Source organism: Thermobia domestica, chromosome 17 (genome assembly GCF_964235325.1).
Source record: "Thermobia domestica chromosome 17, izTheDome1.hap1.1, whole genome shotgun sequence".
Lineage (NCBI taxonomy): Eukaryota > Metazoa > Arthropoda > Insecta > Zygentoma > Lepismatidae > Thermobia > Thermobia domestica.
Genome location: NC_137470.1, coordinates 68,302,034 through 68,322,873, shown reverse-complemented (window position 1 = coordinate 68,322,873; position 20,840 = coordinate 68,302,034). Strand labels below are relative to the sequence as shown.

At 34.8% G+C, this 20,840-nt stretch overlaps 1 protein-coding gene across 4 annotated transcripts in view; it reads left to right on the top strand.

Moving 5' to 3' along the window:
- Nucleotides 1-20,840, top strand: part of LOC145674687 (uncharacterized) — a 1,315,729-nt gene that overhangs the window by 1,048,884 nt on the left and 246,005 nt on the right. For 3 of the 4 annotated variants that reach the window (XM_081744920.1, XM_081744916.1, XM_081744919.1), the window contains 2 exons: nt 11,800-11,928; nt 17,842-17,877. In XM_081744920.1, coding sequence (XP_081601046.1) covers nt 11,800-11,928; nt 17,842-17,877 — 165 coding nt within the window. The remainder of the gene's footprint in view (nt 1-11,799; nt 11,929-17,841; nt 17,878-20,840) is intronic. The other variant, XM_081744917.1, reaches the window with a different exon arrangement.

Below are 20,840 nucleotides of genomic sequence, written 5' to 3'. Positions count from 1 at the left end.
TTTATTATAAAATATAAAATAAAAATTTGACTAATTATTTGTAACGACTTTTCATTAAATTGTTAGGTATTTCATTCCCAGTCGACTCCGAATTTTTCATTTGTTTTATCATAATTTGTATTTCACTCTGTGTTACTGGTTTTAAAAATATCGAGTTTTCAGACATTTTTATTTCTAAGTCCATTAAGTTTTATTTTATTTATTTATTGTTCTACATCGTTATTTTTAAATAATGATGCTATGTCGTTTGGATTTGTCATATTTACACCCCCTCTAGAAAATGTTACTTAATTGGTCAGTACTTTTTGTATATTAAGCTCTTAATTGTTTTCCACATTGCCGATGACTTATTGTGTGACTGAAGAATCTTCCTACTATTATAATTTCATATCGATGTTTTTAATATTTTTCGTAACCATTTTTACGCTTTGAATAATTCAAATTAACAAAAAAAAAAAAAAAAAAGGCTACTTACCAATGAATCCTTCCTTAGAAAGCTTAATATTTTTCAAACGTTTCGGAACTCAAAGCTGGTTCCGTCCCCGGTGACAAGATGAAAAGGATTAAAACGGATAGGACACAAAAGGTGTGATACAAGGAATACATACCACTAAATAAATAAATGTAACGTAAAGAATGGATGCTGAAATGTCACGAGCAAAGTAAAGTGCAAAAGGAGTGAACTGAATGGAAGATAGAGGGGTGTCTATGTTACCCCACTATTACCAGACTCAAAATATGCATCAAAGGTAGGTAACCAAGTTTTATCAATATTACCAGTATCCAGATTCAAAGCAGGTGTGTACTTATCAATAAAGAATCATTATTTAATCTCCTGTTGTTTCCTTGTTTTTGCTGAACCTATTACATTAATCTGTTTTATATTATGCGTAGGTTGTTTTAAGTGAAGCGCCAATCCTTTCCCAAAAAATATTTAGGCTTTCTAAAGGAGGATTCATTGCCAATTTTTTGTTAATTTGAATCATCCTCTCATGCGCCCATATAGTTGTGAGTAATTTAGTTCATTCGTTCTAAGTAGGGTAACACTTTGTAATTTTATTTAGTTGTATATTTAATTTTTGCTTTCAAAATTTCAGGTATAATCCACTTTATTTATTTATATATTTATTGTTTGTCCTAAATATTCTTTTATTGGAAATGCAATTTCAAATTGTATGTTCTACAGTATCATGTACTATCTCATAAACATCATTTACGTTTGTTGGCTCGTAAATATTAGTCTACGTTTCCACGCTAAATAAATAAGTAAAAATAACTAATGCTGTTTGAGTTAAAACTCCTTATTATATGCATTTCGCTTGTTTTGCGGTTGAGTAGGTTATATATATATATATCTATATATATATAATATAGCCTACTCAACCGCAAAACGTCTATACTCGATACTGACTTTTTGTTATTCTTGATGGCAATTTTATTGTGGAAATTAAATTATATGTTTGAAGTAAAGATTCAAAGTCTTCATTAAGTTCTTCACTCACTTTTTTTCATATTGTTTGTATTTGTATGTCCGTGTTTTTAAAAATTACCTTACAAACCGAGTTTTATCTTCCTTGCGTGAAGAGCTCATAAAATACTCAGACTATGGTCTCTCTTCGCTTCAGAACAATTAATAGCATAAGAAAATCAAATAATTCACATGTGTTGTAGGTCGAAATGTCGAAGCCACTGCGATGTTTGCCACTTATCTCTGTTTTCTAATATTTTTTTTTTTTTTTTTTTTTTTTAAACGAATGATTTTTCCCCGAAACAAACAGTAAAAACGAATGACATTTAGTTAGTATGTGTTACAAATCTAAACTTAGAAGAGGAAGGAGAGAAAGTTCACGCAAATCTTGTTAATCAACTGATTGAAAAGGCAATGACTATTCGTTCACAGGTCCAGTAGGAACAAGCGATGAGAAAGATTTTGATTAAGAAGACCAATCCGAGCCAAAAGAAATTCCTGAAGATGCTACTCAAAGCGTTTTACTTTATGTATTTATTTTAACATTTATGGATTTCGATGTTAGTAGAGTAACATGGAAGAACAAAAGAAAGAAAGAAGCAAACGTGTTCTCAATGTATCTCACATCTGAGCGACTCCAAAAACTATGGGGATTGTTCATCTGAGGAACTCCAAAAATTAGTATTGAGGGATTGAATACTAATATAGGATTTTTTTAAATTATTTTTATGTATCCTACTTCCCATGTCCTTATGATTGCTAGGAGGTCTTATCCTCACTAGGGTGCTGAACTCGGACTTAAAGAGCATTAGAACTGTCGCCAATCAATTTAAGGACCCAGAAAACCTAAGAATTCGAAATTAATATAAGTTTTTTCCATTATTCTACGTATCGCCATTTCCTTCAGGGGTTCTAGTGGGGCTGATCTTGAACTTAAACGACATCCAGAGTGTATCTCAGAGAACTCGAAAACTACGAAAAGTATGGACTCCACACTAACATTAGACGCTTTCGATCTTTTTGTATGTCACCCCTCCCACCCCTTCTAAGTGTCCATTTTTTTTTTCTTTCTTCAGATTGTAAGTAATAGGTGTACAAAGTTTGATTTAAAGTTGCTTCAGGCGTTGAGAGTTATATTGGAACGTATACATAAAATACATACATTTCTCTCTCTCTCTCTCTCTCTCTCTCTCTCCCATATATATATATATATATATATATATATATATATATATATGAAAGCAAACAATTTTTACTTCAATAATTAGCGAGAATCAAACTTTTTTTGTTCCGGTTTAGAATCGAAGATCGAAAAGGAGAGCAGTATGAATTTGTACTCTTAATTATTACTTTTTCTTTCAAAGCAAACTATTCGTACCTTTTCTTGAACAATTTTAACCGATTATATTGTATTATAAACTGGTGTAGTCTCTGCTCGAGTAATTTATTTTATGGTTATTAGTTATAAACTAATCCTGTGTTTGAGTCTTTCGAGATCAATATTTTATTCTAACTGATGATCCATTTGCTTTTCGTCTGTGGTTCGCAATCATGTCGTTAAATGCCACGAGTGGTTTGTAAAAAGCAACTCAAGTGGTCTGGAACGCCTGAATTTTACACATGCAACGTAATATGACTATGGAACATCCAATCACACACAGAAAAAACACACACACACACACACACATACACATTACCTTGGCAAATAAATTTTATTTGTAATTCTGGTTAAGAAAATATGTAAACGCAATACACAGAATTTTCCGCATAACTCTTAGATCACCATATTAAAAATAATATATTAACCAGGTTTCTTTGAAATGCGCTTTTTAATGCGTTGCACTAATAATAATTCGCAATTCTACTTTTCACACTGTAAAAGGGGGTAACAACTCTTGCCTAGTTGTTTCCTTAGTGATGATGCAGAAATTGACGTTTGATATTTTCGCAGATGACGATTGTCTCACAATGAATAACGTTCGTCGAAGTAATCTTTCTTTTTGAATCAAAAGATCCAATATATTTCAGGCAAAAATTTTCTTGTAGGCCTTATGTCGGGAGAACTATATATAATGTAGCCAAACCTAAACTATCACTTAACTCAGTGTGATATGCTTATTCCGTAAAAAATACGAAAACTCGATTTAGGGGCCTTTATAAATAATTGTGGTTCCTGATCAAAAAACTCCAATATATTTAATTGAAAAATTGTCTTGTACGCCTTATACCTGGAGAACTGCATATAGTGTAACCAAAACCAAACTATCACTTAACTCGGTATGATGTGCTTATTTCGTAAAAAATACGAAAACTCTATTTAGGGGCCATTCAAAAATGTTCTGGCCCCTGATCTAAGAACTAATTATTGGCCAAGGTTGCAATATTTTGATCCATTTTTTTGGGATCATTCCTAAAATTCTTGTTACATAATAAAAATTAAGTTCACAACATAGGTATAATGTAATAGACGTGGCACTATAACTTAGTATTGTGTTTCGTATATTAATATTTTTCAGATTAAAGAAAAGTCGACAGGAATTTGGTAGCAAAGTTTCGGCTCGCATTTAAGATGTACTAAATGTCAAAGCACAACAGAGCGAGGCTGAGTTTTCGGAGTATAGTGGTTTCTCAAAGTTTAGTTCTTCCGTTTTTCTTCAAATCGGGAAAGTCCGGAAGGGTTTGACAATACGTTATTTAAATACTCAAAATGAGCAAATTAAACTGAGTGTATAGGGCATATGTAAACAGTGCTCCAAACAAATATTCAGTCCTAGAAACTTTGATTTTCTTATCTTAGAGCTGAGTTACGTGAGAGGATTACTGGTCACGGTTTCTCATATACAACTAAATGTTACAACTCACTATATAAAAATACTCAAAACATCAGTAAATATTTATAGATAACGTAAATGTAAGTAAGTTTCAATTCAAATAAATTTCAATTAGCAATATAGGGGGCGCGGTGGCTCAGTGGTAGAGCGTTCACCTCCGGTGACGGGGCTCCTTGGTTCGATCCCAGCTCGCGCCGTGGAAAACACCGTGCTCGTGGGTTTTCTCGGGGTTCTCCCATTTCCTCCCAGTTTCTTCATTCCACCGTTTCATTCATTTCTCATAATCACAATCTCCTTTAGCCTAACTGGCATAACCGTGGGACGTAAAACTTGAAGATTTCATTTCAATTAGCAATAGTTGACTGATGCTTGTCCATATTTGCTACATCTACACGACAAAAATAGGATTTCAGTGAAAGGATGCTTTCTTCTGTTAGCTACAACGAACAAAAGGGATCTGGTTTCTCATCAGTGTTTACTAAGATACAGAAATAGGTTTAGTATTTTCAGAAAAGAAATGCATTAATTTACGTGTTTTGAGCATAAAAGAAAAATAAAATGTGTTAAAATATGTTTTAAATTGCCTTCTGTAGTTAGGGACAAAAGTATTTATGGAACCGAGGAAACCTTACATCTGAGGTCCGACATTGGGAATGATCTGATTAGTAGTATAAGTGCTCTGGCCATAAAATATTTTAAGTCTTCAAATGCAAAATCTGGAAAATTTTGTTCTTACTTGAAAAAGGGTGTAAGTGGCAACACTTATTGATATTATTAGTTAACACTGGTAACACTGTTTAATTAACAGAGGCAACACTGTTTAGTCGAAAATGTATTACTGTTTTCTATTAAAATTTAAAGTAACATGCTAGTGACAAAATATTCGCTATAATTTCCTTCGCAATTACACTTCATCAAACGGAATATGGTCACTGTTACTGTTTCATTGATGAGAGTAGGTACACTCATGTCCAAAATTATTGTCGCATGTCTGTAAATATGTTATTCTAGGAATATAATTTGATAACGAATTCGCCCGGTATTTCATGTTCGTATGTGTGTAATCGGCAAAGACATGTATGTGACAGATTTCATGTCAAAAGAGCAGTAAATAAGAACAATAAAACGAAAATAAAATTTTCTTGGCCATTTAGCAACATTTTATTTTACTCATTATAATTTTCGTATTTATAACTTTTTTCATATGAACTTTACTACAAATATACATTTCCCGATTATACACATAGTATTAAAAGTACCCTGCAAAGTCATTATCAAATTATATTTTTACAAGAAGACAGTTATAGATATTCGACAATAATTTTGGACATGAGTGTACATAAATATGTGTGGAAATTAAATATTTGCCTTTTACCTGTAGTATAACAGTATTAGAGCATTTTATATTTAGTCTTACTTCCGATTTGGAAGTCCATTTTCTTCCGCTGAAGTTTTTGATCTTGTCCATTCGACGACCATATTAGAGGTGGTAGAGGTATAGAATATTTCTTAGAAATTTTCCCACGGTGGAAGCTCTATGTTTGTGAAGTGATCCCAGTATTATCTTGAAGTGAGGGAAAGGGGATATTGTGTGGAATAATTGCACTATGTGAAATTTTTTTCACAAATAGTAAGAAAATTTTATATTCGTTTCAGTGTTGGATTTTAACGGCAGTTTTTTCAAAGAACTTTAGTATTTTGATTCATTTTTTTTTTCAATATTTGCATTTTGAATAACACTAAATGTGATTTCAATAGCACTGAATATTATTTATTAACATATTATATGTACTGCAAGTTTTTCATGAGCCTCTAATTCAGTCACTCGTTATTCATATTATTTTGAAAACAACACTGCCAATCGGCAATGAACCAACTTTCAATTTGGATGAATAAAACTGACTTAATTATTAATACAAATAAAACATGTTCCTTAAATTCTTATAATGTTAAAAGTAATCAAGCCAATACAATAATAAGAATAAATAATAAAACAGTTAAATATGTAGAAACTACTACCTTTCTCGGAGTTAAAATATCTAATAATTTCAACTGGGAACCGTATACAGAATATGTAAGTAAGTTAACTGTGTTATACAATTAGATGTATAAAAGATAAGATTAATGTAAAAACAGCTAAGTGTATATACTACTCATATTTTAATTCTATAATAAAGTATGCCTTGATGTTCTGGGGAAATATACCTAAAAGTGTTATATTCAGGCTACAGAAGAAAGTGGTAAGGATACTTACAAGAGTAGAATAGAACTGTCTTTGCAGAAATGCTTTTAAGGAACTTGAAATAATGACTCTTCTCTCAATGTATTTGTTCGAAATATTAATGTATTTGAAAAAACATAGTAGTGAATTTACTGTTAACAAAGACATTCACAGATACAACACAAGAAGTAAAGAAGACATTCACTTGCATGCACATAGAATAAATATATACAATAAATCAGTTACTCACAAGTGTACTCTATTATACAATCTACTTTCATCATGTATAAAAAATCAGGTCTCTGTAAATAGCTTTAGAATCTTACTCAAAACGTACTTCATACAACAATGCTTTTACTCTGTTGAAGAATATGTGCAAGATAATTCGTATGCGTAAAATTAAATGTATATTAAGTAAATTAGTGAATCTACAAGAATCCATATGTAATAATAGCATATATGTTTATGTATACCGGTATATATATATGACATGTCGAATTTCGTTGTATGACGATAAACGGATGCAATAAATTATGATTATTGTCAAACGAAACTAAAACACACATTTATTTTAGTTACTTATTCATTCATTCAACATTTATCTCAAAACATTTTCGTTCAGCAAATGATAAAGTATATATATATTTGAATATAAAAAACATAAGAAAAATACACAGGAAAAGGTAAGTAGTTGAAATACTAAGATAATATCTAATATTGGAAATATTAAAATGTTTATGTATGCTAATGCATACTAGGTTTATAAAATGACTTTGGTAGATGAACATACAAAATAATTCGGGGAATTTTTTTGTGTAATCTTTAACTAGCAAATTTGCTTAAAATAATTTGAAAACAAACGAATTTCCAAAATTTTGAATAACGGGAAATTACCAAAAACTCATAACTATATTCAAATCATTAATGCTGACTCGTGCCTGTCCATCTTTGCTACACAAAAAAATAGGACTGCATTGTTCTGTTGGCTTCGACAAACTAAAGGGATTTGGACTGTCATCATTACTCGCCAACACACAGAAAGAGTTTTGGTATTGTTTCCAGAAAAGAACTTACGTCTCTTCAGCATAAATTAACTAACTACCTAACTCTATGGCCTATGAAGGTTCAATGTCGCATTCACGGAAGCTCAAATGTTGAAATCTAGAAAGGTATTCCAACCTAATTTTCCAAACATTTCTTTGATTTTCGAGACAAACTATATTTTCCTCAAAACGAACAATGACAAACGATTCATGAGAGTTTTGATATATAAGATGGGGAGGCAGTACGAAGTTACTTTATCCTCTAAATTTCTTTCCTAATTATTATAGGTTATTAGAAATCTAACTATTCTTGTATGCTTAGAATATATAAAATGATAATCATGCCTGTTGTTCTGTATGGTTCCGAAACATGGTCGCTTACTCTGAGGGAAAAGCTTGAGAACAAGATCCTGAGACGAATATTGGGACGCAAGAGGGAAGGGCATAGAGAATGCTTGGAACTTCGTAACGAGGAACTACGTAATTGATACGGTTTACCAAACATTGTTAGGGTCATCAAATCTAGAAGGCTCAGGTGGTTAGGTCATATAGCCAGGGTGGAAGAAAGTAGGAACGCTTTCAAAGTCTTGACTGGAAGACCAATCGGAAAACGACTATTAGGAAGAGACAGGCGCAGATGGGAGGACAATGTTAAGATGTATCTCGCAGAAATAAGAATAGGAAGTAGAAACTGGATCCAGTTGGCTAAGGATAAAAGTCAATGGAGAGCCTTTGCAAACGCAGCATTAAACCTTCGAGTTCCATAGGCCATAGAGTGAGTTAGTTACTATTTTTGTATAGGCAATCAATAGGAAACGAAGTACGAACGATATTTTTGTTTTGAATCCGATTTCAAAATGGGGGCAGTGTAAAGTTGGCCATCCTAGCTTTCTTTCCTAACTATTTCTTTACCTTTTCCGAAACAAACTATTTTTTTCCTTTCCTTCAAAGCAAGCAATAACAAACGGAAGCCAACTGTTTCTTTCTGCTTTTAATTCAAGTTCTGAGGCAATGCCAATTTGACCAATCAATCTTTGTTTTCTGTATATATATTTTTTTTAGGTTTTTCGAAACAAACTATTTGTTTTTCAATCGATAACAAACATTTCGTTTATATTTTGAACCCAAATTTGTAAATTTGGGACAATGCAAAGTTGGCCAATGGTACTTTGTTCTCTAAATATTCCATTACGGTTTTCGAAAGAAACTAATATATAATATTCCAAGAGAGTAAATAATATACAAAAAAATGCTATTATATTGGCTTGTCTAAAAAGAAATTAGGCCTTTGAGTTCAAAATTGAAAATACAATTATTGTGATTGGAAAATAGCGCTATGAGACCACATAGGCACCATTTGTTCGGTCTGCCACTTTTCAGGTAACACCGTAATCCTATCGTGGTTTCTAGTAAAAAAAAAAGTCACACGGGGTCTTCTCATGCCTGTTGCGAAACTTACACAATTTAGGAAGTTTTGTAGTAACCGAAACAAATGATAGTCGGGCAGTGCCAGATCCAAACTAGACGGTGGATGTATTATTATAACCTCCCAGACACGTTTCCTCAACTTTTCATGGGTCTTTAAAAACGTCCCCATACGGCACCTTTTCTTTTGATTAGCTACGGACATTTCTCTTGAATTGCTAAGTGCAGTCGCCTTAATTGTCAACAGTACAAGTCAGTCTATTGTTCACTCCTGCGGCAAGAGCTTGTGATGTACGAAGACCTTTCAATTCCACCAAACACAGCATAACCTTTCTAAAGATCAGTGTAGGCTTTTTGTAGAGCTTCTCCCCGCTTCCACCATGATCTTTTTGGAATAGTGTTTTTGTAGGTTGTGCACTTTGCATCAGTCGTGATCAACCGCTTCTGAAATGGCTCGAATTCGTTACTTTGGAATAAAAAGATTCGCAGATAGAAATTCGATCGAGCGAATATCTTTCAGTCAGATTATGTGGCACCGAGACTTAGGGCCGCGGTGGCTCAGTGGTAGAGCGTTCACCTCTGGAGCTTGGGGTCCCGGGTTCGATCCCAGCTCCCGCCAAGTGAACTTTGTGGTGGACAAACACCGTGTGCGTGGGTTTTCTTGGGGTTCTCCCGTTTCCTCCCACTTTCTTCATTCCACCATTTCATTCATTACTCATCATCACCGTCTCCTTTAGCCTAACTGGCATAACCGTGGGACGTAAAACTCAAAGATTTCATTTCATTTCATTTCCATTTACGGAAATTTTCGATAAATGCTGAAACACGTGTTCAGTTATTTCAAAAAGGATCATATGACGAATTTCTTCTTAATGTGTGACAACTCTTGGGGAAAAAAAAGGATTTAAACCTTTTCAAGCTCCTTAGGACACGTGTTAAAAAAAAAAAACTTTGTTTTCATGCAAAAAGGAGTTTCATGCCAAGATTTTTGTTTCTAGCTATTGTAGTATTGCATTTATGGTGATGGGTGAAGCAATTTTACTGTTTTATATAATATGAGTGGCATAGATATGAAAAAAAAAAAAATAAATAAAGGTTCTAGACCACATCACATTGTAATAATTCTGAACACTTTGCAAATGCAATAATGAGTATAATATTGAGCGGTGAAAGCCCGAAACACATCATGAAGAATAATTGTCATAATGAAGAAGCGAGCTTGCACTCATATATACATATAGACAGGGACATACGTAGGGGGTGGGTCCTGGGAGTTCGTACCTTCCCCTCGGAACTCTCGAATTGTCTATAAATTTAGTCTAATTTTAGGAGTAATTTTACAAATGCTAATGTAATTTATCACCATATTGAATTTGAACTACCCAAAACGGTTTTAACTCCGCACCAAAATAAATTAAGGGTGGCACGGTGGCTCAGTGGTAGAGCGTTCACCTCCGGTGCTTGGGGTCCCTGGTTCGATCTCAGCTCGCACCGTGTGGACTTTGTGGTGGACAAACACCGTGTGCGTAGGTTTTCTCAGGGTTCTCCCGTTTCCTCCCACTTTCTTCATTCCACCATTTCATTCATTTCTCGTCTCCTTTAGCCTAACCGGCATAACCATGGGACGTAAAACTTAGATTTCATTTCATTTTTCAAAATAAATTAATGCTTACACCCCTCCACACAAACCAACCATTATGTGGTGTTACCGGCTGAAATGTGTGCTATAATTGTCGGCCAGAGTACTTCTTGTGCTCCGACATAACTCAAAAGTCATGACTCCCCAAAGAGAAACTTGCTGGGTACACTCCTGACTACATAATATAGGTCTACAGTAAAATCAACGTGATTGGATTTTCTCCAACAAACAACTAAAATCTAGGAGACTGAAGAAGACGAAAGTTCAAGACAAAATCATTATGTCGTCATGTGAAATTAAAATTAAATTATTCTGTAGTTGAAAATACAATAATATTTTACAAATATGAAGAATATATTTAATACTCAAATTTGAGATATATCACCAAGAATAAGCTTCCTAAGTTTAAGTTTAGAAAAAGGTTATATCTAAAATAGAACTGGAAATGCACTTATTCAAGTGTAGGGCCGATCTGCTTTCTTGCGTCGCACTCCATAATATTAAATCTTGCCCAAGTGGCGATAAAATAATTCACCATAAATATGACTTATGAGTACAAATAGGGTTTGATTAATAAATTGAATAAAATTATGGCCAGATCCCAACAAGGGGTATTTATTTTAATGAATTTTTCATATATATATACATTTCTAATAGTTTTTTTTTTTCACCAATACAACAAAATTTGCTGTTTGTTAAAATGCACGTGTTGCATATACACTTGAGCATGCTTTTTTGTACAAGCTTTGGTAACTTGTAGCAGACACACAGCTTACCATACGCCAAGAAGACATCCAATTTTAATCCTATTTACACCTCATCCTTTCGCAATCGTTCTGGGTCCATGAATGACCCACGCGATTCTGTTGTCTGGAATCTCGGTGTCATGGTCCTCGATCACTGCTAAGATCTCGTGGCCCTGTCATACTGCCCAGGGGTAAGTGTAATAATTTTATATTTGCATTTTGCTCTACATGTCTGTCACATTTGGGGCTGCTACCTTTTCTCTTTCTTCGTTTTGGTATATTTGATGCTTAGCAGGATAATAATTGTTGAATAGTTCTTCCTTTAAAACCTATGATACATTATTGACTGCTGAACTGTTTCCTCTTTCTGATTGTACATTGGCCTTCAGTCAGTATATTATAAATTTGGTTTTGTGTTAATTTCAGTGCCTGAGGAAAAAGAAAATACACTCAGTCGCCAGCTCTGTAGGCCACCGGGACTTCTGTCTGCGGGATCAACTCCAAGGTCCACTCCAAGATCAACACCATCTCGAAGTAAATCACCTTCTCTAACACGTAAGTATGTTTTATGTATTAGATCTTATATACTATTTTGTTTACCATTTTTCACTTATATTCACTACAGTACAGTAGAAAATTTTCACAGTAGCAACCATATTATGGGTTAGAAAAATAGTCTTCAGTACTTTTTATAGCTTTAGAAGTTTACAGTTAGTAGAGTTATACCATCTGCATCATGTGAGGAATAACTGGTTTTTGTAAGGACTTTTTAAATTATTTTATCTATTTATTTTGTTTATTTATTTTTTCATCAATGATAGCTGAAATATTGGATCAATCACTGTGTATCTTCCACATCTTTACAGATTAACTCCTGAAATAGCAGTGAGACTATCATAAAGCTTACTTTCCTAATTTTCATAATTGTCCAAAGAAGGAGAGTGGATTTTTAGTGTATCTGCTTATGAATTTCTCATGCTCCTCTTACAGTGCAAAGCTTGTAAAATGATGTCATATGCTGAACTTTTTTATGAATACTATTAGGTATCCAAAAATGTTCCGTCATACTTTGAGCGTAGAACGTGAAACCAGATAACATGAAGTAAAACACAATAACAAAATAAGAAATGAAGGCCGCGGTGGCTCAGTGGTAGAGCGTTCACCTCTGGTGCTTGGGGTCCCGGGTTCGATCCCAGCCTCCGCCAAGTGAACTTTGTGGTGGACAAACACCGTGCTCATGGGTTTTCTCGGGGTTCTCCCGTTTCCTGCCACTTTCTTCATTCCACCATTTCACTCATTTCTCATCATCACCGTCTCCTTTAGCCTAACCGTCATAACCGTGGGACTCAGATTTCATTTTTTTTTTTTTTTTTTTCAAAATCAGAAATGGTCCCCACCAGTAGCAGTAATTTGTTTCCAGCGGTCGGGCAGACTGCGGTTTCAACGGTATTAGTACTCAGGGGAACGTGGAGAGAAAAAAAAAAATTGTAGTGCGTGGGTTACCTCTTTGAGAATTTGGAATTATCGTTTCTGTACATGGCTGTCTAACAAACAAATAGCATATCTTTAGTATAGTGTCAGATATATTGGTGTTGCAATACTGCATCCCAACCAAGTGGGACAATGGTCACTGTTATCTTAGCAGCATGTAAATTCACATTGTCGAGAAGTAGATACCTCTACGATTCACAAGCACTGATTCCACAATTTTCAATTTTTGATACACGCGTTCTGATTGCTATGAGTACATAATTGCATTCATCATCTGGCCAAATGACAGGAGTATGCGATACAAGACATACCGAGCACTCCTCAAGGCACTCTCACAACCTTTGTTGATATTGTGATGGGTTCCGTTGTTCATGACTTGAGTCATGTGGTGCTAATGAATGATAACGAAATCTGAAGTATCGTAAACAACCTATTTCTTATTGCACGTGAGCACGCAATCGGAAAACTGATTTTTTCCCCTCAGGTGACAAGTGTCGCCCAGAAGCCGCAGTCAACTAATTTGGGAGCCATTATCTCATCTTATAACTGGGAGAAGTATTGATAAATTGCTTCTGCGCTGCAATTGAATGCTTTTCTCAATGTCTTATATGTTTTAACATTATCGGCATGAATGTCCGCCTTGTGTTTCGTAGTCTATGGCTTCTGCACGTTCCCCATATGGTGCATCTTCGAGGGATTCATCGCCGTTCCTAAGTTTGTTAACTTTGGTCAGTGTGAATTTAATTTCCTGCTGACCTTAAACGGCGACTCCATTTAAACTGATTTCCTACGATTGGATGAAAGTTTAAATACCTTCGCTCCTAATTCGCGGAAACATGAAAAAATATATTTCGTCACACATTGATTTTACTTTTGAATCTGTATTGTGTGTATATACACTATTTTTAATGCGGTATCAATTATTGTTGTCAATATTATTTAGGAAAGGAAACGGGTTCTCGGCCCTCACCCTTTTCAAATATGTTGAAAACAGCTGTAAGTGTATTATTTGTTCTTCGCTTCGCTTAGATTTGATTTTGAGTTTACCGTTCTTTTTAGCAGCGAGGCTATATAAAGCGTGGATCTACAGCTTAACGTGGGACCCGAACCACATGAGATCACACCCGGAGTCCGTACGCTAACTGCGTGAGGGAGTTCATTTTTTCTTCGAGTTTCACCATTTGACGTTACAGTCCACTTACAGCTTTCTTTCTAATCTACTTTTATCCTCATATGCACTCATATCTGCCACTGTCATAAAAGCGCAGTAGGCAAAATGTGCTGGCACGACAGTACACGGCATCACTAGAATGTTGGAAGTACTTCAAATCTTTATATTTAATAAAAACTTACACCACCACATTTATTATTCAGTATTACAAAGTAAGGACGGGACAGTATCACAAACATCCGTAAACATCCAAGAGTTGGAGGACTCTACAACAGTAATAATGCAAGTGAGATGACTGTGTCAGTGTACATCGGAAGTGCCTTACAGTCGAATACTATGGCCATCATATGACGTATATGTGACTAGTAAGAACAAAGTTACCACGAGATTGAAAATTTTGTTGGGGACACCCGGTCGAAAAATCTTTCAGGCCAGCCGTCCTCAGTTTAGTTTTTTTTTTTTTTTTTCTGTGTTATCTTCATTAACCCCCTCAACCTGTAAAAAAAATCAAACATTCATAGAAGCCTCGGACCAGGACTGATGCGAAACATGGTCACTTACTCTAAGGGAAGAAAGTAGACTGAAAGTATTTCAGAACAAGATCCTGAGACGAATATTCGGACCCAAGAGGAACGGGAATAGGGACTGGCGGAAACTTCATAATGAGGAACTACAGAGTTTATACGTTTACCGAACATTTTTAGGGCCATCAAATCTAGGAGATTCAGGTGGGCAGGTCTTGTTGCCAGGATGGAAGCAAGTAGAAACGCTTTCAAAGACTTAACTGGAACACGACCATTAGGAAGACCTAGGCGTAAATGGGAGAACAATATTAAGATGGATCTCGCAGAGATTGGAATACAAAGTAGAAACTGTATCCATTTGGCTAAGGATAGAAGCAGTGGAGAGTTTTTGTGAACGCGGCATTGAACCTCCGGGTTCCATAGCCGTAGAGTTAGTTTTAGTTAATCTTCATTCAGATCATCCAAATGCCGAGATGGTACCTAACATAGAGGTCCCGGGCCGCTTTTTCTTCCGTATTTTTTCTTCTTTTCCCCTTCTCTGGATAGTGTGCTCGCCAAAAGATGTCATCCCTCATACGTGACGAGCTAAAGGCCATAGATACTGATAATTCCCAGGAACATATACCAGTAAATAAGAGATCGGAAATCTGACTTTCTTCAAAAGGTTTCGTTTCGAGAAAGTTCTTAAATAAGTATCACATCCAGTCGTATAGATGATTTACAATAAACGCAAAGATCAAAATGCAGTTTACAACGATTTGATATATCAACGCATTCCAGAGATACGATGCGCACAGTAAAAATTCAAAACAGGGCTTGAAATAATGAAATTACGTGAACTTGTAATTACTGCTATCCAAAACTATTGTTGTAGTGTTACAGAAACAGACTAAGACTATATTTTAAAAACAAGTTTCCACAACTACGTCATTTTAACCAAAACAGCAATCTATACTCATGTTTTCTATATCTCCGGAATGGGTTGATATATCAAATATTTGTAGCGACGATATAATGTTTACGTTGATTGTAAACCATCCATGTGATATTTACTAAGCACTTTTCCAAAATAAACGTTTTGAATAAAGTAGATTTTTCAGTTCTTAGTAACTTTGTCCCTAGTTGTTAGAAATACGTCATATCATGGTCATAGTATATGACACGGAAGTACTTCCAATGCCCTGTCGGGGCCGCGGTGGCTCAGTAGTAGAGCGTTCACCTCTGGTGCTTGGGGTCCCGGGTTCGATCCCAGCTCCCGCCAACTGAATTTTGTGGTGGACAAACACCGTGTGCATGGGTTTCCTCGGTGTTCTCCCACTTTCTTCATTCCACCATTTCATTCATTACTCATCATCACTGTCTCCTTTAGCCTAGCCGGCATAATCGTGGGACGTAACAAAACTCAAAAATTTCATTTCATTTCATTTTCGAGGAGGACTTGTAGCAGCTCGAAGAGAGGTCGAAAAAAGAAATAAATCAATCTATTGGACAAGTATTGATTTGTTACAATAACAATTGAATCAAGTGGTTCGTGGGGACAAGAAGGGTTTAATTTTATCAATGAAGTTGGCCAACGCATATTGCTAAAGTCGGGAGATCCCGAGCTAGAGCATTTCTCATACAACGGATTAGTATAGCCATTCAACGAGGAAATGTCAGCTATTTTGGGAATTTTGCCAACCGGAAAAGAATGAGAAGAGATTTTCTTTTTGTAGGCAGTTTATGGACTGAAATAATGTTATGTGAATTTATAATAAAATACTTTTAGGTTTGTAAATAAGAACAACCTGTGGTAGTTTAATCTTACTGTCAGGTAAGAATTGAATATTTTCATTCTGGATAGGTAAGTGGTTACCGTACTGAACTTAGGAGACCTGGGTTTTGAACCCTGCCAAGTTAAAACAATTTTAACATGGTTCAATTTCAGTTTCAGTCCATACTCAGTGAGGCAAACAAGATCTTTTATTGAGAGGAAAACAGATGTTCGAATGACAAAAATAGAGAAGAAATTGGACTCGGACAGTGAAGGAGAAAAATATTTAATGACTTATTTTCCTCAGTTGTTCTAGATTTGAAATTTTCAGTTTCTTAGCACTATTTTCTAACTCATGTCTGATCAGTGTTTAATTTCTTCTCATATGCAGTTGTTTCTGACTCATCTAGGAACATCTATACAGCAGATTGTCATTCATCTCGGTTCATATGAATAGATCCATATTTCATCTTCTGTTGTGATACACATAAGATTTGATGCTCCTGCTTTGCACTGTTTGATCATGGTCTTGGACCAAACGTGCGTCCTTTTGTTCTTGAATTAAATTTGTGGGCAATTCATCAAGAAAATAACTCTCTCACACACAAATAATCTAAAGATTGTTTGTATTTGACACATGCCAATACATAAATGTGTGATTTTCACGATATATCACATCTCAGTCCTACTCAATTAGTTCACGCAAAGTGTCTATGCTCTCTGCACTATGAGCAATCTTTGACCGAACCTGAATTTTTGAAACCAACGATAAATGGTTACTTCAAATGGAGCTTCATCATGAAGCGTACCTCTCGTTCGACTTACACATTGCTGTTGCGTTAAACCCTGTCGAAAGTTATAATCATTTCATGAAAATGATTTGTGATCAAATCCATTTTCTCCACAACTTCCGCACTTCAAACTGCTCCTGTAAAACAAAAAGCATTCATTGTTAAGAAACTTTTCCATATTTAATACACATACTTCACAAATATTGTAATTTTCAACATAATGCAAGTTTCCCAATACTAAATTCCCAAAGCTTTTAGTGCAACCCTCATATATAAATATTTCCACTTATCTGCTGCTTCCAACTTAATGTTTTATCCTGTTATTAAAATTCTTACTATTAACCTATCAGGTTGTAGTTAATACCGTAATATTTTTAAAATGTTAATAGTAGAAACATTGTTATTATGGGCCTTAAAAATTTTGTTTCTTGTGTTTACTCGAATATGATGTCGTACGTTACGTATCCCTTGTCTATTATTTCCTTCCGAAACAATTCAGAAATTGACTAAGATAACACTGAACCTGAAATGGTTGTCATACCGACACACGTACATAGTATCCTTTACATAAATACCTTTAATGGATTGGAAATGCTTGTGTAAAATGTCAGAGTTCAAACTGATGAAATATGAACCACACACACTTAAAAGTTCATTCTGCACAAACATCCAAAATATGTAATTGAATTTTGGTTTTCGTGTTTTTTAAAATCTACAGTAGTTGCTTTTTCTTTGCAGGTGATATCGGATATTTTCGCTCAGAGCATGCACAAGGTAGCTATATAGTAGTGTGGTGTATGCTATTCAAGATTTTGCAATTAGATTTAATCAGCCACCTTTTAACTTTTCAAATTTTTATTTAGTTGTTTATATGAAGGCATGATACATAGATAAAATGCATGCGAATTTAATTTCTAAAAAGTTTTGCAAATTGTAGAACTTCGATATATTTTCCCCTTTACCTTTTTTAGTATTACGTTTATTTGCTTATAAATTGCAATGCAAATAAGAATAATAAACTATATTTTCAGCTAATCACTCGCATGGCTTTTTGCAATATGTTCACCAGTTAACAACTTACACAAGCTCTTCGGAAATTCACACACAAGTATCACACTAATGACATTATGCAGTACTTACTAGTTAGTGTATATCTACGGATTATACTGTATTATTGTTATTTTGTGAGAGAGAAACACAAAATTAATTCATGACATCTAGCTAACAATCGAAAAAATATGTATGTACAGATGTGGGTATGTATGTATTTATGTATACAGTTTCACCCAGTTGTGTTGTTTTAATTTTTTAACAGCCAGTTCTCTCTCTCTCTCTCTCTCTCTCTCTCTCTACATATATATATAAGAGAGAAAGATTATATATAATAGATTGAAAGATATGTCATAGGAAAAAAACATACAAGGTAGACAAAAGCAAACTTTTTCTGGATACCACAAGTCACAAGTAGAGACCTACACAACACTCTCATACAAGGTGGTGTGACGAAATTAGGTAGCACTGCAAATATCATGGAAACGAATTATCCATGAGAGATGGTTGTCTAAAAGTATTGGAAAGACCTTAATCCAGATGCGTTTCAAATACAAATAACCTTCACCAGTACACTCATGTGATCCCAGTTCTCATTCTTGATATCTGAGATTAATCATATGTTTAACCCTGTAGCTGTAAGAATTTCTAAAAACAAAAATAGCTAAACTAAAATTTACTGTTCCTGAGTATAACTGGGTAAAATTTACTGTTATGTCTGAGTATAACAAACGGTTCTGCGAACTTGAAATATTTTAACAACTGGTTCTAGCGAACTGGTTTCATAGATTTCACCATAAATACATTTTACCTTATGTGAAAAGAAGAAAAAAAAGAAGACAAAAGAAAAAAGAAACTGTATCTATCAAACCTTTTAACCCAGAGTTGTCCTAAGAACTCCATAAATATTGAAGATACGGAATCATTGGATCAAAATAAGAACAATACTGTGTGTTAACTTGCCTGTAAGATGTTATTCTGCTTCCTTATTGCTTCGAAAGGAATTGATAATAGAACCGTTACAATTAAAAGAACATATGAACATAATTATTTATTTTATAGTACTATATAGTAATCTCATCAATGATTTTGCTATAAGTACAAACGTTCCCAAAGTATGCTCTCGGAACGTCTTCTATTGTTCTGATATTTGAAGTGGAAGGAAAGCAGTTTGATGAAATAGGAAAAATGTGGTTTGGTGCCATTCCCTGAATATGCCGTCCAATGGGAATTATTTACCTTTTCTCATGTAGAAGAATGACTGTAAAGTCCAAGTGAGAATCATTGTGCAAAATCAAGAATTTGTCGTTTGGTCAGTGAGAACAAAATGAATCCCTAAGTCACGTACCTCACCTTGACCTACCTCAGAACCACGCGAAGCGTGATAATGTAGCACGGGAAAACAATGCGTGACACCTGAGAATGCAACTTGCATCAGCTTAACAAAAGAGACGCGATGAATTGGCACGAAGCTAAATTCCTCTTTTATGGAAAATTCGCTGCACTTCCAGATCAAAATGTCAACAACACTTTTCAAGAATTTTCTGAAAAATTGCAATTGCATTTAAAACCTCTTATTTCTACGCATGTCAACCATTGTTTAAGCACTGATTATATAAAGGCACAAAATTTTGTTTCTTAATGTAGAAAGATGCCACCTGTGTGGCAACTAAGTGGTGGCAACCTGTTTGTCCCCATCGTCGCTTAAGAAGGTCTAGTTACATAGGAAAAGCTTCAGTTGCGTAAAAAGATTAAAATCTGATGAAATGAGAGCCAGACTGCACGGAGGATGATGAAATTTTCGTTAATCTTCTGTGCCTAATCGAGTTTGTTCAGCGTAATCACCGCGCATTCGAAGCGCTCCAACTTATCCTATCTCCAAGTATTGGCTATGCCTTTCCAGCACATTAGTTAACTCGACGCGCATACAAACCCTCGCGAACGAAACGTTACTACTGGGGAATTTGGAAATGGAATTTACTTTCTTGATGTGTTTCATAATACCCTAATTTCCAAGTGTTCTCTTTGTTTTCCAATTTTTCTGAGATAAAATAGTTTCATTCCGTAATAAAATTTGAAAACTGATTCCAGTTTTATTTTTAATCTTCTTGATTATAATTATCATGCCCACCTGGTGTAAATATTACTTTCTAATTGCAGCGTGAAGGAAGATGGAGCAGTTACTGATACTGAAATTCTTAAACAGGATAAAGGGAATAGTGATTTCAAGTTCAACAGTACCTGCTGTTGAACTAATTTCCCATTTCGTCAATGTCAGCTCTACAGTGAAAAGGAAAAAAAAAAATAAATAAAAGGAGGTACAATGAGTGCTACTTAGATATTGAATTCGATAACAAACTAGCGATAATAAACCACAATGAACATTGCAATGTGTTCAACAAAATTTTATTATTTAAAGGGGTCCGTCCTGATTGCCTCATGAATGATCAGTCCAAACCAACTGATTCTCTTAGAATTATGTACAGTGCACGGCATAGAAAATGGTACAAAAGTTTAAGTTCACTACTAACACACTTGCGCCGGATGCTTATGCATTCAGAAAAACATGTTTCGATCGACTTTTTCTCCTAGTATTCAATCCAACTCCTCCTTTCCTTGCCTAAAGCAGTCTGTGTGACGTAATATACTCTTTCTACTCAGCCAGAAAAAAACAGGAACCATACTAA